At 46.2% G+C, this 18,925-nt stretch overlaps 1 protein-coding gene across 6 annotated transcripts in view; it reads left to right on the top strand.

Annotated features, from left to right (window-relative positions):
* The window catches only part of RGS6 (regulator of G protein signaling 6), a 491,454-nt gene extending 478,184 nt beyond the window's left edge, over positions 1–13,270 (top strand). For all 6 annotated transcript variants that reach the window (XM_074997137.1, XM_074997135.1, XM_074997141.1 and 3 more), the window contains one exon: positions 8,692–13,270. In XM_074997137.1, coding sequence (XP_074853238.1) covers positions 8,692–8,742 — 51 coding nt within the window. In that variant the 3' untranslated portion in view covers positions 8,743–13,270. The remainder of the gene's footprint in view (positions 1–8,691) is intronic.
* Positions 13,271–18,925: the final 5,655 nt, after the last annotated feature.

Here is an 18,925-nt window from a genome sequence, read left to right as displayed (position 1 = left end):
TTTAATGTCATGAGTTTCTGTTCTTTTCTTATCATGCAAGACGTTTGCGTAAATAACTCCTATATTCTCTAAAGGGAGCTAAGCAAATAAAACCTCCTGTTTGTGAAGAGAATAGAACGCAATGTTCCATTTGCATTCAAACAGTAACATCCAGCGGTGGCATCTCGTGCAGCATTAATAGGACATATGCTGCCATAAATTGTGCACCTGGCTATAATAATTTGAGTTGCATATAGTGTAATTCTGTCTCCAGTCTATCTACAAGATAAGATAGAAGACAGGACTTAAAGATTATCTTTTCCCTTCTAATGAACATCAGAAAATAACATATATAATGTAACTAACAATCAGGGTATTTTGTAACCTGGAGGGTATTTGGGCATTACTTGTTTTCATTGCTTAGACATATTAAAGAATATATGAGTTGTTAGGAAGTAATTCTTGGATTTGTTTTGGTGTTTGTCATACAGTGGGCCAAATCCCGCAGTCCATACTGAAGTTAATTGACTTGAGAAATTATGATCAAAGTTAACCAGTGGAATTGATTTCCAGAATTGTTATTGTCCACTGTCAGGATACCAGGCTGTTGGTGATTCTGACCTGGACAGTTCCTGCAATATATTTCTATGTTACAGATCACATATTTTTATTACCATCCCTCCCTAGAGTTTACTTAGGGCTCCAATGGTGTAATTTAGAGCAGCCATGAGGCTACTCTAACTGGTGCCAGAGCTGGCACAAACTAGTCCTCAGAATCAAGGAGCCATAACTCCTTCTTGACAGAAGAAGATCTTTTCTCTCATTAGGTTTGAGATGTACTGTAGGGATGAGCATTAAGACTCGCAAACAGATCTCTAGGAATTGGTGAGTTTTGGAGTTTGTCTTAGTTCTTTTCTTGTTGTATATTGTGCATTTTAGTGCTATTTACCATGGTAAATTACAATGCCTTAGTTAGTGAGGTAAATAATTTCTGCATAGAAAATTCTCTGTAAATTGAAAATACAGCAGAGATGGATAATATTAGCTTTAAGTCACCTGTTGTCCAAGCATGTTGCTCACAGAGACATATCCAGAAACACAAGTTGGGGAGGGATGGGAAGGGAAGGAGCAAATGCCCATGCTAGTTGATTTTATGGAAGACTAAACTCTCGTAGCTTAGACTGTGAACCGTAGTGAGATACAGTCCAACAGTCACATGTATCCAGATAAGAGGTCCAGTTTGCAATGTTTCGGGAGGAATTCTTGAGAAAACAGTGGTGAAGAGTGATGGGCATAGCTGGAAATAAAGTGAACTGATATTTGTACACCCTAATATTGAAAGCCACACTACACATTTGGTTCGTATTTGTATGGCCTGGTTTTGCTGGTGTCATCCATTACTTTTGTGTATACTAATTTAAATGTTTTTAATTTATGTGACTGTGTGGATTTATTGTTCAACTAAGTTATTTTACTTTGTCATTATTAGGTTTCTTTAACTTTCTTTTACATTTATGTTTTGCTTTCTTATTTATCTTATGTTGGTGATGTATCTTTTTGTGCAAAAGTCTAATAAAAAGAACATTAAAAATGAAATTGCCCTATGAGCCATATCGAAACCAAGCAATGAAAAGAGGGACAGTACTTGAAAATCTCTTACTTCAGGAAGAGGATTTGGTGGGTAGGCACACTCCCTTGTTCAATACCAGATTGGTGCACCTGTGCTAATTAAGTTAAGATTCACTTCAGTTCCAAGTGTCATGAACATCTGCAACCACTTGAGAAATGTCAGGTTCAGCCCTAAACCCAGGTCTGACTAAAGTGCTGTTTATTTGCTCCCACAAGAAAGATGTACATAGCGTCATGTCTGAGGCCTCCCCTCACACCCGCCGCCCCGTCAGGGTGGAATAGGTGGAGGAGCATCTCAGAGGTGTTTGTGTGCCCTATTAGACATTGATGTTTCTGACTTGCATAGGGTTCAAACCAACAGGGGAAGTAGGTGGGTGGGGCAGGGAATCCGACAGAGGTAATGTCCATGTGCTAACTTGTTGCTGGAGAAGTTGGCAGGAACTATGGACAGGAACTCACATAGCATTAAACTCATTTCGTCCCTGCCAGTCTGGCCAGCAAAGCCCAGGTTCAGGAAGCCTCCCACATACCTCCTCTTTGCCCTCCTATAACTGTCAAATTCCCCCTACAATCAATCCTGCTCAGGTAAGTAACTAACGGAGTACATGGCGATAGCTGAGGTTGATAAGATCTGCGTTTGCTGGCCAGAGTACAGTATTCTGTACCTTCATAGAATCATAGAAGAGTAGGACTGGAAGGGACCTCGAGAGGCCATCGAGTCCAGCCCCCTGCTCTCATGGCAGGACCAAGCACTTTCTAGACCATCCCTGAAAGCCATCTATCTAACCTCTTCTTAAATAGCTCCAGTGATAGAGATTCTGCCACCTCCCTTGGCAATTCGTTCCAGTGTTTGATCACCCTGACAGTTAGGAACTTCTTCCTAATATCCAACCTGAACCTCCCCTGCTGCAATTTGTCCATTGCCTCTTGTTCTATCCTCAGAGGCAAGGAAGAACAAGTTCCCTCCCTCTGCCTTATGACACCCTTTTAGATACCTGAAAACTGCTATCATGTCCCCCCTCAGTCTTCTCTTTTCCAAACTAAACAAGCCCAATTCTTTCAGCCTTTCTTCATAGGTCATGTTCTCTAGACCTTTGATCATTCTCGTTGCTCTCCTCTGGACCCTCTCCAATTTCTCCACATCCTTCCTGAACTGCGGTGCCCAGAACTGGACACAATACTCCAGCTGAGGCCTAACCAGCGCAGAGTAGAGCGGGAGAATGACTTCTCATGTCTTGTTCACAACACACCTGTTAATGCATCCTAGAATCATGTTTGCTTTTTTTGCAACAGCATCACACTATTGACTCATATTTAGCTTGTGGACCACTTCAAAAGCAGGCTGCCTTTTTTGAAGAACTAACCCTAACCCATATCCATAACTTTCTACCAATCTTCCAGCCATGAGAATGACAGCCAGACTAAGGCTGCTCCCATTTTGAGCTCAGCATTAGCAAAGCACAAGATGGGAGATAACACAACACACAATCTGTTAAAGCAGGCTGGAAAGATCTGCTGTTCTGTAGTTATGCAAAGCCCTTAATGGAAAGTTTGTTTTCATTTGGCGCATTGCCTGTATGGGGCAGTTGGGCTTAATTACTGTATTACACTTCATTAAGAAGCTGAATGTTGACGGAATTTTTAATCTTAGAGAGCAGCAGGTCAGCTAAAGCCCAAACTTGGAAGATATTAATCATCTCCTGAGACAGAGTAAGTGCCCTTCATTTCATTTCATTTAGTTGGCTGGATGACCACTTATCATGAGTGTGGCCAAGTTTCCCATGGTCCCATAAAGTTTGTTAACAGCCACCAGTCCTGGCGCTCAGTGTTCTGTGATATTATTTAGCTCTACCCTTAAATATCTTGTAAGACTTGGTCTATACTCGGCAGGTAGGTCAATTGCAGATAAGTCGATTCTAGCTACAGCAATTGCATAGCTAGACTCGACTTGTCTGCAATTGACTTAGCTGGTCTTCCACACAGAGGGAGGTTGATTGGAGAAACTTTCCTGTCACACTCCCTTACTCCTTGAGAGAGAAATACAGGGGTGAACTGCTGAGCCCATGCTGTTTGATTTCGCACATCTCTGCCAGATGCACAAAATCGAATGCCAGAAGATTGATCCTGAGCTAGTTGATCTTTCCCATAATATAGGCAAGCCCTTACAGCCCGGTAAGTAGTGGAATTGTTGGTAACACTGCTGGACAATACTGACCTCCCATGGTCCCGCAAATTCTCTGGGCTGGCCGGAGAAAGATGACCCCCTGCAGCTATTGCTGCCTCCAGTTGCCCCCACACCTTGCCCCAGCTAATCCTCCCTCCCATTCATAGGACAGCAGGGGCAGTTGGCCAGGGAGCCCCTAAAAGCACAGGGCCTGGGGCATCCACCCCAACCTTATCCCATGGACTGGAGAGCTCTGCTGGAGACCCTGCATAAGGCAGCTGTCATTGGTATCCAGGGTGAAGAAAAACAGTATTTGTGACTGCTTCCTCTCTACCAGTATTGGTTAGGTCCTTGTATAGAGCAGACCTTTCAGAATTTTAAAGAGGTAGGCCACATAAATGGGGACGGCTGCTCCCTAGGCACTATTACTCATAGTGCAACAGACTACTCCATCGCTGTGGTGTGGCATCACTTTCAAATCCGGGAGGCCCATGCCCAGCCCAGGCAGCCTTTCCTTAGGAGCTACTATCACTGTCAGAACGCACACATTCCGTTATTTGCATGCCAAAGGGATGGTGCTCACTAAGGTGGAGGCCCTTTTCAAAGCTGCAGCCTGTGCCTCATAGCCAGTGAGGGAGAAGTGGATTTAGAAGGAATGTTGTATCCAAATGCAGTGGGTTCATCACTTGTTCTCCGGAGGATGACCAGGCATGTAGCCACTAAGGAAGTGCACGACACCGTGTGTTTTATTTCAGCCTTCTCAGCTAATTCCAAATGTGAAGAGCCATGCTCAGCAACACTTGGGAGATTTATGTCTTTCCCTGCAGGACTTTGGGAGCATAAAGCAATACAGGGGATTAAGGAGGAAACATAAATACAGAGGGTCAGATACTGAGCTGGTGCCAGGCAGGACTGCTCCACTGAAGTCAACAGACTTAAGGTGATTTGCACCAGCTGTGGCCCAATATGCACAGCTATGAATATATTTTTTGCATATTAAACACAGGAAATTTGTGCCCCTTTCCCTCACAAATTACAGTTTCCAAAATGGAAAAGGACAAGAAGGACCTACATGAAGACAAGACATTATACCAACTCCTCCAGTGTTGGAGGTGATCAGATCCAGATGCAAGCATTACAGCTGGGACTTACCACTCTACTGGGCTGAACCAAAACCCTGCACCTCAATCTATGGAAACATAGGGTTCTCTGGTTTCAGAGCGGAAATTTTCTCCTAGGGGCATTTCCCTACTCATTGCCAAAGATATACAGAATCAAAAAATCCCTCCCCCATTGTTGCTTCACACAGATATATATGTGACAGTGGATTTGGCGCGCACGCACGCACACACACACACACACACCCTTCCTCCTCCTGAAATTACATGTTATTGAAAAAGGTAGTTTTCTTCTATTGTTTATAAACACCTTGCATCTGTTTTCCTGATCCATAACATGGTGCTAGCTCAACCCCTCCCACTTGATTGACAAATTCATCCCCCCAGGCTCTTAAGGTACAAAGCGATGGTGAGCTGCCCAAGAGTCACAAACAGGAAGTCTGTGGCGGGGCTGTGAACATAAGTCTCCTGGCCGTGAGGCCAGTATCTTTTCCACAAGATGCTGCAGATGGTGGGGAAAGAGCTGGGAGATGAGTGTCCTGTCTCTGCCCCGGAAGAGTAAGAACAAACAGGGAGCGTCTCTGGCAGGGGATGGAACAGCTTCCTGGTAACAATTCCATGCTGTTGTGCTTCAAAGGCCTAACCCCTGCTAGCGCATCACCAGCATCTCACCTGTCATGTACCTTTTCTGCTGCTTTAATAGCCATGGATCTGGGGCTCCAATCTTCATTGTCAGACGTAATCTCTACTCTCCCTGAGACCATGATCATACAATCCTTCTGTCCTTCCTCCCTGTCAGCTGCCCCATTTCTCTGAGCAGCCTGGCCATGGGCACAACTGAGACATGTACAGCTTAAAATCTCCATTGAGGTGGGGACCCCTTTACTCCTCACTCCATTCTTAAACATGGAGGCAACATGGGAGCTGTGATAGTGGTAGATGCCAGTCAGTCTGCTCTCCCCTATCTTCAACATCCTCAGCCAACAGCTCCCCTCCCTGTCCTTCCAAGAGGAATAGCAGACAGGGGTCAAGACTGAGCCAGGTAATGACACTTTGCAAGCCACACGCTATTCATGCTCAGTAAATTTTTAACAAAAAAATCTGCCACCATGTGAAGTTGTAATAAATTGTACTCTACGTGTGAGCATAGTTAACTTAATACGTAGTTACAGCGCCAGGTCACTGGGTAAAAATCAAACCTCTGGCTACAATATTTTTAAACTATTATTGTTACAAGTTAAACCTAACACTACAAGTGGAAGAGAGCAGAAAAGAGACATTTTTCAGTTTGCTTACAGATTTGAAAGCATTTCATAGGTAGTAAATTCCACTGTGCAGATTGTTTCTCTTTGCTCTTTGAGTGGATCTTTAAAACAGCAATAAATGTCTTTTCCGAAGAATTGGCTAGTTTAGCTAAATACAGTCACACAAGATAAGCTCTCTATAACACCCGTTAGCAATAGCAGTTGTGCTATTCCTCTAGGCATTTTTCATTTTTAGTAGAAGAGTATTATTGTCAAACCAGAAAAGCTGACCAGGGAGAATTGTCAGCTGCTAGACTACCAGAAATTACGCTCCACATTTTTTTTAAAAAATCTGACTAGCTGTAAAGTTGGCAATGTCTCTTTCACAAGCATGTCTCTGAAAGTGCACAAGTAATGAGGCAGGGCTGGGATCCTATAGGGGAATTCAATGAAGGGATTCAAATCAGGTAGGGACACCAGGGCCTTCATCCTATACTTATTGAAGTCAATGACAAAGCGCCTATGGACTTCTGTTGTGCAGTATTGGAGCCTTGGAGTGCAAGCTTCCTTTGGAATGGCCTGGAGGAGACTGAGTGAAATGCTCAAATTGAACTTACCAGGCACCCCCATCAACTGGGGTATTCCTGTCCCCAGTTAGGAGTAAGGGAAATTGACCACCACTCAGGCTCCCATTGACCTCCCTAAGTGGAGCTGGCATGGAAGCCCAAATTAAGGTTCAGCACCCCTCACTACCTAATTAATGTATCTGAAAATGAGTCCCTTAATTCAGCCTTCCCCTGTAGGATGTATTTGCCTGATTATGACATCTCTAAAATACATTGCTCCTAATTGTATTTCTGGTGGACTGATACTTGGTATCCAGGGGTGTGGGACGCGCATTAGTGTCAAGCGCCAGGTGGCTTGTGTCCTAAGTACAACTCAATACACACTGTAAGGAAGCTGCTGGAGTACTAACAGGCTCGGTTCTGCAACCTTTATTTATGCTGTGCAGCACTTACTCCTGGGCCTAGCTGAACTGGTTTCAATAGGCGCACTCCGCTGGATGAGTGTTATTCAGTATGAGTACGGGACATAGAAGTGGGCTTTATGTTAGCCAGTTCTCATACCAGCACTCATCCTCTCTTGATGCTAAGAGCTAGCGATCTCCAGTGTCTGAGCTGACCCCTTTGCTGCACATTCAGCTGAACCTCATTTCACAGAGTCCAAGGCCAGAAGAGACCTGAGTGTTCACCTCCTGTATAGCACAGGCCAGAGACTGTCCCCAAAATAATTCCCAGAGCAGAGGTCTTTGAAACACATCCAAGCTCAATTTGAAAATTGCCAGTGCTGGAGAACCCAGATGTCCTTTGTATGTTGTTCCAGTGGTTAATCACCCTTGTTGTCAAAAATGCACATCTTATTTCCAGTCTAAATTTGTCTGGGCTTCAGCTTTTTGTCAGAGGATTGTGTCAGGCCCACTGACCGGAGTAGCAAGGCTGGAGGGCTAAGGGGCCAAGAGGGCAGTTGCATAGGTGCCTGTTGTTTCAAAAAGCCTGGAGCTCCGGCTGCCACCCCTGCTACTTCAGCTGTAATGGCAGCCTGAGCTCCAGGCCCCTTTGAATTACTGTGGCAGCACCGCTCTGCATAGCTGGAGGGGAGAGCACCACAGTCTGGGCAGCGCTAAGGGCTGGTTGCCGTAGGCCCTGCCCATTTGCCCTTGGCCTCACCCCTTTTGTGGTGGAGAGCCCGGCCACCCTCCCACCTTGCCCGGGGCCTGCAGTGGCTGCTGGCCAGGCTGGATTGTGTTATACTTTTCTCTGCTAAATTAAGGAGCCCAATATAAAACATTTGTTCTTCGTGCAGATACTTATCGACGATAATCAGTTCACCCCTTAACCTTCTGTTTGTTAAGCTTAAACAGACTGAGTGCTGTGTCTGTCTCTAAAAGGCAGGTTTTCTAATCCTTTTATAAGTCCTATGGCTGGTCCCTGAACCCACTCGACTTTATCAAAGTCTTTCTTGAATTCAGGAGAACCAGAACTGGATGAGCAGACCAGCAGCTGTCTAATACAGGGCTTAATACCGAAGTAAAATACTCTGAGTCCCCCTTCTCACAAGCCCTTTTTATGCCTCCCGACACCACATTAGCTCTTTTGACCATAGCATCACATTGGGTGAACATGTTCTGCTACTAGTCCAGCAGGCCCTGCAGGATTGCCTCCCCCATGCTGTAAGTCTGGCCTATAGCCTTTGTTCCACTGCAAGCCCAGGTACCTGAGGCACACAGAGGGGTTGAAATACCAAGGGTTCTGCTTCACCAGATTTGCTACCTCCGCATAAGCTTTGGCCTAGGGAGAACCCACCTACTCCCATCAGCACCCACAGGAATGGCACCTATCACTTGCACTCCACTGCATCTGCCACCACTCACCCATTTCAGTCTCTGGCTCCCGGTGATCAGTTGTGGGCCAGCTAATTGGGCAGATGGGCCTATTTTACTGTGCTGCAGCTTAACTCACAGGATGGCTTTTTTTCTTCCATTTGTTTGTTCCTCTAGGGAAAGTCTCTGACAGGCAAGCGCCTCACAGGCCTGATGCAGTCCTCCTGACAGCTTCTGCCCAACATGCGGTTGTTGACATCCCTGAAGCACAGCTGCACTCCACCTCCATGGAGAAGATTCGTTTGGGGAAGAATGGGTCACTGTGAGAGAGCACGACTGAAAGCCAGGGGAGACAAAGGCACACAAGGTGGAGAGATCAGCCCACTCAAGGTTCCTCGTTTCATGGTTTACATCAACACTTTCTTACTTGTACAGCTTTGTAATGACATTGAGTTCTATAAAAGTACTTTGTTTCCTACTTGGTTTTAAAGGAGCACACTTCATTGTATCTGAAAGGTCAACAAGGCAGAGGGCTTAGCAGTTTATGATGAAAGGAATCATTCCTGTCATAACCTAGAGAAAGAAGAGCTGAGCGAGATCAATATTTACCCATCATCTCTTCTCTCCCTGGTAAACGCCACCACCACCGCCGCCACCGCTTGCTCTCTTTCTGGTGACCATCCAGCTCCAACAAATTATCTCCCAGAAGCTGCTTCTTCTGCTCAAAAAATGCTTAATTGACCTCTGCAAATATAAATTTGACTTTATAATTTTTCCTTTATCCGCCTTTTAAAAAAAAAAAAAAAAGAAACACTGGTTAAAAAAGCACTTTGTAGCTCTTCACTTGCTGTCCTTCCAAGGGATGTAGCATGTCCAAACATACATGGCCAAATCATCCCCTGAAGTCAGTGGAGCTTTAATGATTTATGCTAGCCCATGTGGGCAGATTCTAATCTCTGTGTGAATCCTCTACCTTCAGCAAAGTTACTCTGCCTGTATGTTAGTGCAAATGTGATCAATGTATGCCCCCGGGTCACCAGGCAATGTTTGAGCTGTAAAATGTATACACACATAGTAATATGTTTTATATTGTATTTGGTTTCCTATTTATTTCAAGATTTTTTTACAGATGTATCAATTTTTTTCAATTTAATTCAAACCAGCTTCACTTGAACCACTTTGGGAAAACTCCTAGCCCCTCCAAAGAGAGAGGCCAAAACCTACTCTCATTTATGCAAGTAAAGCTAACTCACTTGACTTTAGGTGGTCACTCAGGCTTTACCACTGATGGCAAAATTCAGAGAGGAAGAGGGTTCATGGTTAAGGTGACATAAATATGAAGCAGAAGCATGCTATGAATAGGGCAGCAGTTTTGATGCCAGAGGCCACATTTTGAATAGTAATGGGCACGGCAAGGTGCTTTCTTTAACTCTCAAATAGGCCTCTTCTCCCAAATGTGCCATTTCTAATAATAATAGAAAAATTAGGATTGGCTGAAACTTAGTCTGAAAATCAGGCTATACAAGAATACAGCTTGAAAAATGATTCACAGACATCCCAACGCGGTTCTCAGTAGTCTCTGTAAAAGCTGAGAAATGTGTCTTGGGAGCGGGATACGCTGAAGGAAAGTAATTTATATGGCTAATAATAAAACCCATATATCGTAAGTAGAAAGTGACCTGGAGTCACCTGCAGCGTACTGTACGTATTCAGAACCCTCCAGGAACAGCCATTTCCAAACGTGGTTCAGTTAGTTCATGTCACAATAACTGTTTAATCAGCGGTGATAGTTTTAAGATCGTGAACTAGCAAGTGGTTCAGAATAAGTACAACTGTTGCCTTTTTTTTCACTCACACCAAGCTAAGATGTCTTTTGGTGCAGGTGGTAGAAACTTCTGCTATAGGTTCTAATCCTGCCTTCCTACTCAGGCAGAACTAGCTAGTTATCCAGTTATCTATCTGCAATATATGCACTTCAGGGGCACTAGCCTCTAAGGACTAGGCATAGACAAATTTAGAGTATTACAGTGTCTATTAGACAAAAAGATCTCTTCTGCTTCTCCCTCTTCACTGAAATGAAATGCCACACAAGGGCACCTTATTGCTTCCAGGAAACTTAATGGTATGTCTCAGGATTCTGCCTGAGTGAGTGAAGGATCAGGCCCTTTCCCTGCATGGCTACACAGTAGAGCTCTGAGAGGTGGTATGTGCTACCTTTTGCTATCTTAGCATGAAGAGTATGTTTACCTAGAGCCTCAGACTAAACTCTTCCCTTTTGTACACCAAAAACACAGTCGAGTCCCAGGATTGCAGGACTGCTACATCAGTGACACACACATACCTCTTCAGATCATCTCATGATCTTTGACCACCCTCGCGACCTTATTGCATCCAACCCCCGTTGGACTCAATTGTCTGCCCTTTCAGCCACCCGGCCTCGGGTAATAATGGGCCTGTTGCACAACAGGCCCAGCTGGGGATCCACATGCACTGATGCCGGCAGCCACCCCCAGCAGTCTGGGAATGTCACGGCTGGCTCCCCCAAGATTTCTTTTGCTGTGTAAAACCCATCAGCAACACAGGTCACTGGAGTGTTATAAAACAATGCCTGCCTCCAGCCCAGACTGTTTTACGGCTGCGTGAATGCTGCTGCGCATCCTGTGAGCAGAGGCATCTCAGCCCCTCCACCTTCACGAATCAGGGGAGTTTCTAATGCAATATCAAGCCAGGCAGCATAGGAGGGGGTCACAAGTAGGATGTGGCCATGAAATGCAAAGCATATGGATGAGGCATTCCACGAGGGGCAGGCAGGTGGGGGCTGTGTGCCCTTGGACTGTTAGGAGAGGAAGGTAGCTGCTTTTGCCCAGGTAAGAACAGTTATTCAGGCTGAAGTTGTAGCACTGAACGGAGTCCTTGCTACACACTGGAATGCTGGCGTGTGGAGCTGAGCAAAGGTGCTCCGAGTTATTCTGTCTGCACAGGCCACACGTAAGCAGAATGCTGCATGGTGCTGTAATGAATGTGCTGTATAGTGTTCCTTACCTGCTGGTGCTGCCTCATGGGGGGCACATGTGCAGGGATGGGGGAGAGAAACGAGGGTTCCTTTTCTTATTTTCTCCCCCTCCTGGTCAGAAGGGGCCAAAGTTAGTGCATACTCTGGGGCTGTGTAGTGTAAATAGCATGGTGAGCACAGAAGGAAGCTTTGGGGCCAAGTGTGTCTATGTACCCAAAGGATGTCGACGAACTTGCTAGTTAAGTGAACTCACGTGCAATCTAATCTGCTCAGCAATGACTAGAGGAGCTCAGAGAGCTTTGCTCCTACTTGCTTTTCTGATTCAATTTCTGGAAAAACCGGCAGCACGACTGCAACCGAGTCCTTCTGAGGACACACGTAAATTGCTCTATAGTTGTCTCACTTTCTTGCAGCACGATCACATTTATGTGCAATTACTTCTACACAAAATTGTTTCAAGTATCTTGATTCATACCAAGGGATGCCGCTTTTATCTGCTCAGAAGGATCCCATTGGGTACTGCAGTCGCAATCCTGCCACTTTACAGTGCAGCTGGTGTATTCCAACTACCTCGCCATTCTGCAGATGAGTTAGGAAGGCAGCTTGCCGCCCCTACCCGTGCTCTAGGTGAGGGTGTTTCAGGGCAAGGCCTCATTCCAGATAGCAAGATGGAGGGCTTCTAAAATCTCAGTAGCGTGGAAGCCATTTACAAAGCTTCCCTTTACCACAGGGCTGCTGCTGTGAAATATGGCTGTAAAGATGTCTTTAGATAACACAGGTGCTTCTGGACATTACAGGAAAGTAGCACTAGAACAAGACGGTAAGAATGTTCTACAAGATGTTAGACTATGGCAATAATAAGCTTCCCAGACAAGTGCTGCAAAGTACTTCGGGGTACATTGACACTTGCCAGGAGACTGGCCCAGTCAGATCTATCTTCCAGGGTTCGATTTCATGGACTTAGTGGGGACATGTAAAATCGAACTATTGGGGCTCGACAATTGGCCCCTGTACTCCACATTACCGCAAGGCATAAGGGAAGTCAACAGGAGCGTTTCACCCACTGACCTCCCTTGGTGAGGCCAGCCAGATAAGTCGATCATGGAGACATTGATTCCAGTTACGCAATTGCCGTAGCTGGAATTGCCTATCTAGGATTGACTTTCAGGTCCAGTGTAGACCTGCCCTGAGTATATAAGGTACTGGTGACTTCAGCACTGAAGTGGTATCTGGGCAATGCAACCATAAGCTATCACAGCATTCCATTTTAATAATACCAGGATAAATGTAGCAATATGGCAACACGGGAGGCTGAAACAAGGTAGTATTTGGATAATACATTATTAAAGCACCAGTGGGATGCTGCAGTAAATTAGCTTGGTGAAAATGCAGTAATAATGAGTGCCAGGAAACTGTGATACATTAGGCGCAGGGTAGTACAGTAATATGGTACCACAGCATGCTGCAGTAATAAGGTGCTTCAGTAAGTAATATCTAGATAAAGTGCAGGAGGATGCCACAGTAAAATAATATCAGACAGTTAAGAATTGCAGTTCCATGCCACAAGATACTATCAATGGACAAGAGAGACAAAAATATGCTTCCACTCCAGACCACAGAAAAGTTGCTGCAAAGTAACCAGAAATGTCTTAGTACTCTCTGTAGTTATTCGTTTATCACTCTGCTTTTAATGAAGCTAGGCTAGTAGAATTCCAACACAGTGCTCACTGCTATTGTCTGAAAATAAACAACTGAACTCAAACTGTCTGATCAGCTACCTTCTTGGGAGCCATAGGCTTAAGTTCTTCGTTAGCCAGTATTCAGGTAAAAGGCCTGCAAACTGAAGTCGGATCTTCGCCTTGACAGGGGCTTCAGGATTTGGTTCTGCAATACCTTGGTTGGGACGGGTGGCGGGGGGGTGCATGAAATTACTGAGCTCCTGAAAGTGGCGCGATACCGAAGATGAATTTTGCTGGTCTGCTTCCTGAAATGAGCAGTCTGGAAAAGTGAAGCCGGCCAGCTTGCTTGTGTGCACCTGCATACTCACCCATGCACTCTCTAGGGCTTTTTCCCACTGATGTCTCTGTGGCCCATTGAGCCGAACCGGGGTAAGTCTCTGCCCAGCACTGTGCAAGGCACAAGCATGACATCTCCCCCACTGCATCTGGGCTGGATTCCCTGCATAGCAGCATATTTCCTGTCCTTTATTGTTTGCTCCATTTGTGTCTCATGTATGCTTAGCTGAAACTGTGACGTTGATTTGCCAGAAGCTGTCACATTTAACATTGGGTGACTAGACTGTGAATCCAGTCCTGTTTCTGCACCATTGGGCCAAACACTTCCCAGACTGTTACTCATCGAACCAGACAGCGACATCACGTGTAAGGAAAGGCTCATTAGAAACTAAAGCAAAGACAGCAAAACTTGCACAGTTTGAGTGTTCGATAAAAAAGATGGATGGTCTCTTGGGGGTGGGAAAGAGGATGTAAATGGGGCATCACTGCAAGGCATTGAACAGCAGGGACAGAGCACAGCTGGTTATGGCACCATGGATCAGCCCCAGTGTCAAAGTGCTGCCAATTCTGCCTGGACGTAGGCAGAGCAGCATTGCCATCACTTTGGGGAGCTTCATCCTCCTAGATGGTGTAGTCAGCTATAAATGGCTGGGGTCATGATTTAACTAACACAGTCTCAGCTTGGCTTGGATTTCAAACTCCTTGGCTTGCCCTAGTTCATGTTTAATTATTAAGCAGGATTATCACATGCTGCTAACCTATAGCACTCAGTTGGGTAGGGTAGGTGGGCTGTGATTTTGAGCGCTTGTGTAGCTTCCAAGCACTGTTTGTAACCTGAGACTCAAAATAACCAAGACAGCTGTTCATGCTAACAGTGAGCTGTGTAAACAACACACTGGTCTCATGCCTGCACAGTGCTTCGGACTTAGCGTTTGGAAGAACTATGCTGTAGTGCAAAAAGTTATCTTACTGTGTGAGAAAGTGCGAAGTGATCAACTTTTTGCATGCCTGTAACTTAAGCTCCCATGCCCAGACATCTGCACGGCTCACAAACCTCTAATCCTGCTCATAAGCATTTCAAATATAAGCTTTCAGAAGGCTGCCTTGACATCCTGAGTCTGTTACACAGGCGCTTTTAAAATGAATTTATGGCTACCATCCGACGTGTCAGTGTGGCTTCCCACTTGCCTCTGGAACAGAAGATTGTGACCTCACCTCTCAGAAGGTAGCCATTGGTGAGCCGTATAAAAGGAAGGTAATCTTTGGCTGGGATGCCAAACTGAGTTCACTTCTGCTGTGAAAAATTTGGCACCATGAGGGCTGCTCTTTCGAAAAAAGGGCCCCCCCAGGGGCCATTTGTACACAGGCCACTTCCTTCAGAAGTGGCACGCTAATACATGGCGCAAAAGATGCTAAGTCGCGGATGCAAATTCCCCACATCTCATTAGCTTAATGTCACGTGATTTGGAGTCCAGAAAACTGTTCTTCCCAACTCCAAAATTCTGTGCAGAAGCACGGCCCCGGGGGCAGGGCTTCTGAAAGGAAGTCCTTCTGCCGGAGGCCTCTTCTTCCCAAAAATTTTTGGGAAGAAGGGGCCTCCTGAAGGAGGACTTCCTTCCGGAAACCCCTCCCCGGGGCTGCACTTCTACACGGTGTTTTGGAGTCTGGAAGAACAGTTTTCCAGACGCCAAATCATGTGACATTATGCTAATGAGGCATGGGGAATTTGCATCCGTGCCTCATTTGCATCTTTCGCTCTGTGTATTAGCAGAAGTGGCCTGTGTAGAAAGAGCCAGAATGTCTACACGCTTTTTTTCCCCAAAAAAGAGTCTTTGGGAGTGGAAGAGGGACACTGGAAGAAGTGCTTTGTTCTTCCTGTTTAATGTGGAAAGAACTCGTTTCATGTGTAGACATGCCACAGGACTTTTTGGAAGATCCCCAGCTTTTCAAAAAAAAAAACAAAACCCTCACAAGTAGAGACATAGCCTCAAGGAAAGAAGCCGTAGCTTTGTCCAGGCTAGGACTTCAGGTCCGATGTTAGCTATCCAATGCTAACCTTGCCCCCTGTAGCGTTAAGGCTAGACACTGCCTCTTGCACTCCCGAACTATGTCGCCAAATTCTTTTGTACGTAGCCTTAGTTCCCTCTTGAAGAAACTATAACCCAGAGGCTCTGAAACCACTGACAAGAGGAAGATGAAACCAACAGACCCTGATCATCAGCCATGTGACTGAACTTACGGGCTAAAGCCGTGTGCTTTTACAGCAGGAACTACAAGCAACTTGGCTCACAGCTAAGGCGCTGGAGAAGACTCGACTCTCCCGTGCCACTCAGCTCCCTGCTGCTGCGATATATAACCAAGGATTTAAGATGCCTCACAGTGTTATTGTGAAATCATTTTAAGCAAACCCTGAAAAATGAAAACCTGTTGGCTCCTTTTATGAGAAAAAACATGCAGCCATGCACGCGTGGGGAAAGGAATGGCTAGGGCCAATGTGTGATTTAGGGCCCCCAGACCTGGCTAGCAAGCACCAGATTAGTTCTCAGTGGATAATGGATGCCTCCCTTCCAAGAAGCATTTGATGTGTGTGATTTCCCTCTGATCCAAATAAGGGCTCCCTCTCTGGCAGATGGGGCTGGGGGCGGGGGGAGGCCGGCAGGAATACACTGCACAGCCAGCCCTGTGCTTTGCTGCATTGCAGAATGCAAGCTTGAGAAGCTCATACTGAGGAACCCAGCTCCTCAGCACTCCCATGAACAACTCCATTAAGGGCAACCAAGGGGTAGCCAGGACTGGGGCCAGTGACGCTCACTGATGGATCAATCAGCTACACTGTTAGAGTTAGTACAGGGGTTACTACAGCCTCAGGATGGATCCACAGCTATCCCCAGTCCGGCGGCGAGGACACATTCTACCTGCCGTAGTATAACCAGAATCCCACCCTTCAAGCTGTGTGCTGATTCCCATGCCAGGGGTGTTTGTGCATGAGCCCTTTGACCCCACCCCCCGCCTTGTCACCCCAATCTTGTCCAGGATTGCCCCAGTGCATTGGAAAGGAGGAGGACTCAGTGTGAACTCTACAGTGGAAATGTATCAGTGCCACTGAGTATTTTTGGCCTTAAGCAGGCATGGAAGCCGGTTTAGACTTTAGCCTTTTGAGGCTTCTAGGGCGTAGAGCCAGCTGGATGGTGCTAGGGCACAGCTGCACCTTCTGCCCCCGAATGAGTGGGTAGCCCTCTGCATGCGTAGACTGCGGGGACCGTAAAATGAGTGCTGTGCTACCACAGCTCAACCATATGTGCTCGCCGCTTTCCTTCTGGAGGCAATTTAACCCTTGGTTACGTGGCTGATTATGACCTATTGCTTGTAAACAAAGGCCATGCTATCAGGAAAATGCAAAGGTTTTATTCCGAGGTGGGCGGTTCAGCTAAAATAACTCAAGTTTAGCCGCTTGAAACCACCCACCTTCTTCAGTATGATCCCACCCCAGTCACTGTTGCTCTTAATCCCCACCCACCAGCACTGCAGCATCTCACTGCTGCCCTGCAGCCTGCTCTGCTAGTGCTAATAATCTGGACAGTAGCAAACCTAACACTGCTGGGAACATTGTCTTACTGCAAGAAAATGGCTGCTGTGGATCAATGATTGGGCATGCCCCAGAATTCAGAGGTGTGTTCTTTCAAAGATTAAGTGCACAACAGCTCACACACTAAAGCATCAGATCTACACCCCCACCCCAGCAGATTCCACTCTCGTCCCAGCTGGGAGTCCATGCCACCTCAGGAAGCTGTCTCTTTGCCTCTCCCCACAGCAGTTGGTTGGGGGGGGGGGCAGAGACAGATTCAGGGCTGTACCCCTTTTTAGCATCCTCCAGTTGCTTGCTTCAGCGCTGAGCATGGTGTCTGTGGGATGCTGGCCTGGAGCTGTGCTGCCCTGGTGTAACCCACATACCCTGTGTGTGTCAGTGCACCGTCCTGTGTAGTGGCACTTAGCCACTTGTGAAGAGCAAGAATTAGTCTCCTGAGCAATCGGGGGTGGGGGTTGGCGCAAACCATAGAAGCTCATCTGCTAAGCACCCAACGTCCCAGGTTCAAGTCTGCCTGTCAGCAGTTAAACTAGGGGCTATGGCTACGCTACCCCTCCCTTTCAGAAGAGGCATGTAAATGCAGCAGAATGAAAATGAGGCACTGATATGAATATTCAGCACCTCATTTGCATAAAGGCAGCCCCCCCTCCCAGCCTGTAGAACATTATGATTGCAAAATAAAAATAGCCATGTAGCCAGGGTTCTGTCAAAAGGGTGCTCCAATTTCAAAAGCACTCTTCTTCCCAAATTTGAAGGGTAGGGTGGGAGCAGACCTCTGGGGCTATAACTACACTGTAGTTGCTTCAAAATAACTTTGCTAGCATCTAGACATGAACAATTTCAAAATAGTGGCAGCATTATTTCAAAACTGGTACCCCACACCAGAGGAGGAATAATGCTTATTTTGAAACAGGTGCCATTAAGCCACAGACTAGCACTATTTCAAAATACACCATAGTGGGCTCCAATGGCAATGTTTTGAAACAGCATGATGGGTCCAGAAATGCTTTTTGTGTGTAGCTGTGTGATTAGGGGAGGGATAACTCAGTGGTTTGAGCCTTGGCTGGCTAAGCCCAGGGTTGTAAGCTCAGTCCTTGAAGGGACCATTTAGGGATCTGAGGCAAATAGATTTAAAAAAAACAAAAGGATGGTACTTGGTCCTGCTGTGAGGACAGGGGATTGGACTCACTGACCTCCCGAGGTCCCTTCCAGTTCTATGAGATGTGTGTAGCTCAAGATATTTCAAAACAGGTCCGCAGCGTAATTGAAGCCTGTGTGACCCACAGTTGAGACCATTCACGTTCTCTGGGAAGTCAGCTGCAGGAAGGCTGCTACTTCCAGCTCTTTATCCTACCAGACAGATTTGTTTGCTTATTTTACATATCTTCACACAATTCACCTGGTTGCCTTCTTGTTGCCTGAGACCAGTAGGCTGTTGTATCACCATATGAGCAATGTTGCCTCAGTCCCCACTGGTTCAGCTCCTGGCAGCCCCGTGTCATCTGCCAGTCTCCCACAGTGAAGCTCACCCTGCTTGCCTGCCCCCTGCTCGTGAGTTAGAAAAATCTGACACTTTAGGTGGTGGTGGGGGGGGTGGGGGGGTGCCTGATTCGGCTGCCTAAGGGATGCTGCACTGTATCAAAAAAAATGTGTTCCAATAAGGAACAGCTTTGGGCCTCATATAACTGTTACAATTAAAATAAATTTGAGGGACTTGGCTCAACTGAGACTTTCTTTGTCTAGATCGCAAACCCATGGCAGAGTTTGGCTTGATGAGCACACGCAACCCTGCAGTGG

Source organism: Carettochelys insculpta, chromosome 6, assembly GCF_033958435.1.
Source record: "Carettochelys insculpta isolate YL-2023 chromosome 6, ASM3395843v1, whole genome shotgun sequence".
In the NCBI taxonomy this organism is placed as follows: Eukaryota; Metazoa; Chordata; order Testudines; family Carettochelyidae; genus Carettochelys; species Carettochelys insculpta.
This window is presented reverse-complemented; position numbering and strand designations above follow the sequence as displayed.